At 34.9% G+C, this 4479-nt stretch overlaps 1 protein-coding gene across 1 annotated transcript; it reads right to left on the bottom strand.

Annotated features, from left to right (window-relative positions):
- Nucleotides 1–240: 240 nt before the first annotated feature.
- On the bottom strand, nt 241–1223 carry LOC107135830 (olfactory receptor 10AG1-like). Its single transcript, XM_015477928.2, is given in 2 exon segments — nt 241–897; nt 900–1223. Coding segments are annotated over 2 exon segments (981 nt in total).
- Between the last annotated feature and the right edge of the window lie 3256 nt (nt 1224–4479).

The following is a 4479-nucleotide window of genomic DNA, read 5'->3' on the forward strand; positions in this document are numbered from 1 at the left end:
CACCTTATTTAGTCACACTCTTCTATTTACTAGTTTACAGTGAGGAGAAAAATCTTATTTTAAAAGTATAGCATTGGTAATTAATTAATACAAATGTCATAACTCTGAGAAAATAAGGTTCATTAAAGATGAATTACATTATTAGTTTTTTTATAAATTAGGGCAAGATTTAATTAGTTTCAAATTAAGTATGTATAAAATTAGTCATATAAGGCATTAATATTTGTTACATTAATTTTCTCACAATGTTAACAATTTGAGAAGAAATTTTCTTAATGCCTCTGTAACGTCTTTGTTGCGCAGACTGTATATCACTGCATTGAACATCGGGGTCAAAATGGTGTAGAAAAGAGAGAGCAGCTTGTCTGTTCCTTCATACTGATTGGATTTGCTGTTTAAATAGGTAATACTGGCTGATCCATAGAATAAAAGTACAAGTATAAGGTGAGACGAGCAAGTGGAAAAGGCTTTGGCCCTCCTAGTGTTTGATGGCAACTTCAGGATGGTTGAGATCATTCTGCTGTAGGACCCAAGGATCAACATAAAAGGAACAGTGACAAATAGTAGAGCAAATACATAAACCATCATCTCATTCACAAAGATGTCCCCACAGGCCAGCTTGAGCATTGGAGGAATGTCACAGAAGAAGTGGTGAATTTGGTTTGAATCACAGAAGGGCAGAGAGAAAATCTGGCAGGTCTGCCCTACATGAAATGGAATTGCAATGACCCAGCAACCAACTACCAGCCGGACACAGATCTTATGGCTCATGACTAGAGGGTAGTGCAGAGGGTTATAAATGGCCACATAGCGGTCATAGGCCATCACCGCCAGAAGGAAACATTCTGTGGCTCCCAGTATGAGGAAAAAGCACATTTGTGTAGCACAGGCAAAAAAAAAAAAGAAATATTTCCCTTCTGGGTCCAAAGATCTATAAGCATTCTGGGAAGTGTGATGGACATATAACAGATTTCCAGGAAAGAAAAATTACTGATAAAAAAGTACATGGGAGTCTTCAGAGTGGGCTCTACCCTCGTTATTAGAATGATGATGCCATTCCCCAGCAGGATAATCAGGTAGATGACTAAGAATGTTCCGAAGAGAAACCAGTGCAATGTGGGAATATCAGAAAAGCCCAAGAGAACAAAGCCCTCCACTGAAGTAAGGTTGGTTTCTGTGATTTTCACGTTTTCTTTCTGTGGATTTACAGTTCTTGACTGCATTTTCTTCATTTCAAATTGGATTAGTGTGTGAGTTTGGATCCTTATGATTTCTTAGTTTCTTTCTGAAGCCTACATGCTGTGATTCCAGGAGATCTGATGTGAAATGCAGAGTGAAAAATATATCAAATAAAAATGAAAGTTAATGTGGTGAATAAAATGTTTTTAAATATGAACTGATAATGTTAGACTGACTTTCTAATTATAGCATAAATAAGATCCATAGAGATGTATGCTGTTATTCCATTTATAATACCAGTAATGATAATTCTCATGGGTTTTTTCCAGTCAAATTGTAAAATTCTTCTTTTGTTTCCTTTTCCTATCTTTTCATTTTTAACCCAAGTTTTTGTCCAATTTTTATATTTAGAAAAATTTATTTCTCTCTTTAAATACTGTTTATCCCCTTAGTCTCAAATATATCTAGGGAATCTTTGTTTTTTTGTTTGCTTGTTTTGTTATTCTTGCATTCACACACATAATCTCGATATCTCAAACTATTATATTCAAATAAAACTTCATTTTCCCATTATTTGTCATAGATGGAGTAAGTTCTGTATTTCTCCCCACACTTTTGAGACTGTACCCACTCCTTGACTGAATATATAGCAAGGTCATGAGATCGGGTAATCTTTTGCAGGACGTTTCTAATCACCATCTCTCATATATTCATAACTATGTCTCATTGCTATTAATCAACAATTTCAAGACATTCATTTAACTCAACATATTTTTATGTTACCCAAATACATTCATAATTATTACTTTACCAGGTTAGATACAATTCAATTTTCAACATTCAAATGTCTCTTTACAACCACTTCTAGATTTGTAATACATTCCAACCATTTTCCCCTCACATTTCCTCAATCACGAAAGCTGATCCCTAATTAAAAAAAAAAAAAAAAAAGCAAAACCACATTTTCCTTCTTCTGACCATGGGCTGGGCCATCTGAGATAAACTTACTTACTCAAGAGAAAGGTATATCTCTTTGTTCTCACAGCTAATTTGGGGTGACTCTAAAGGGAAAAAATATTAGTATTATATATTATATTGCAATTGGGGTAAGTAGTATTTTCTGTCCTAAGATCTACCTCACTCAAAGCCCACTATCTGTCATCCCTATTAACTGCTTCTTCTAACTTATTTTCTTGAATATGAAGGTAAGATGAAATTGATAAAAATTCAGATTATTCTATTAAACAATCCTCCTTCCTGCATTTAATTAAATAAGCTTTCTGATTTTTATTGTCTTTCAGATTCATTGAGATGAAATTCTCTATTGGAGTTTCCTCTGAAAGATCCGCATCTGATCATTAACCACAGACCAGCCTTTCCTAGAGGAACATTGAGAGGGATCTATTCCTTTCATACCTACATGAATTCTGTCAGTCTGTCATTGCTTCTACTGTACTAGCACCAAAGTTTTGAGGAGTGGAGACATAGTGGCTTTAATTTGTAGCAGGTGGCTGCTTTTGGGACTGTGTTTTAAGCTCTTCAGTGCTGGATAAACATGAGCTACCTAGCACATACCCATCAGTGCTTGACAATTTTCAAATATGTTGCTTCTCCTTAACTCCATTCCTGGTTCTTACATAAATCTACTTTGTCTCTTCTGGAATAACCCTAGCAGCCTGACCCCACAGCAATTCATTCTGCACAGAACAGCAGGTGAATATTTAAAAGATGTAAATCCATCATTAGACATCTCTGTTAGAAGTAGATTCTCCTTGTACATGAAATAAGATTTAAACTCCTTTCCATTGATTAAAAACTGTTGTATAATTCAGTACTTGGAAATCTTTTTAATTTCATCAGCTAAATTTCTCTCCTCATTTGCATTTCAATATTGAGTTCTATCTCCTAAGAATGGAAATTTAAGTGTTGTCTCCTTTTATTTCTTATGATCATAAGGTTCATTGTGTGAATATTACTTCTAAGTATTTAGGATTTATCTCAAATGTCACTTCATAAAAGACCACCCCAATTATATTGTCAAGATTATATTATTACTGCTGAATTGGATTAATACCAGTAAGTGAATTGTTAATCATATACTATTGTCTTCTAATTTAAAACAACTTATTTATACCCCTACTTTTCATTATACCTGAGGAAAATTTGATTTTTAAAGTTCACATAATTTTTCCAGGTTTTCACATATTTTGGATTCCAAATCTATTTTTTTCTTCTATATACCCTTGGTTTGATATTTCAAAACATAACACCTGTATAGAAATCATTCTTATTATTTTTAACTAGGTGATTTTTTTAATGTACTTTACTGGTTCTTCAGAAGAAACAGATATGATAATTCTTCAAGATCTCTATTACCATTTGTATTAGTCAGGTTTGTGTCGCTGTTATCAAAATTCCCAACATAACAACTTATAGGAGGAAAAGTTAATTTTGGCTCCTGGTTCTAGAGGTTTAGTCCAGGGTGGGCACAGTTTATTGCTTTGGGCTTAAGGTGAGGCAAAACTTTATGGTGGGAGGTCTTGGGTGAAGAAAACTGCTCCATTCATGGCACCCAGCAAGCAGAGAGAGGGAGGGGAAAGAGTCCCAGGGAAGTTGGACCCTTCCAAGGCATGACCCTGTGACCCATCTCCTCCAGCCATGCCCCACCTACCTAGAGTTACCACTCACTCAGTCAATTCAAACTGGCATGGATGGATCATGTTATAGCTCTGACAATCCAATCATTTCACCTCCTAACATCCCTGCATTAACACAAGAGCTTGTGGGGATACCACAGCCCAAATCATAACACCACTCATCAAGCTATTATATGCCACACACAAAACCACTGAGCTACAGCTCAAGTCCTTTCCATTTTTTTAAATTTTGAAACAGCCTCCCTAAGTTGGTGAGACTGACATTGAACTTGTGATCTTCTTACTTGGCCTCCCGCATGTATCAGTGCATCTGGCTCTGTTACAGTTTGTATTGATTATTTTCTTATACTCCTGAAAATAAAAAAATTGTCTTAATCGGGAATCTTATTGTTTTAAAATAACATTGACTTTAGGACATTTTCTGTGTTTTTGCCAGCTTGAAACATTTTCTTCTTCCTGTTTTAGTTTCATATTGTTTCCTAAAAAAAAGTCTTAATTATCTCTTATATTCATCAAAGGCTTTGGATCAATAATGTAAAAATTAATATCTGCCATTTTGCTCACCTAAGACAATCCGAATTACCTGTATGTATCATAACTCCTCCCTTTTCTTTACCTCAGGGAGAAAAATAATTACTGCATA

Source organism: Marmota marmota, unplaced genomic scaffold (assembly GCF_001458135.2).
Source record: "Marmota marmota marmota unplaced genomic scaffold, marMar, whole genome shotgun sequence".
NCBI lineage: Eukaryota > Metazoa > Chordata > Mammalia > Rodentia > Sciuridae > Marmota > Marmota marmota.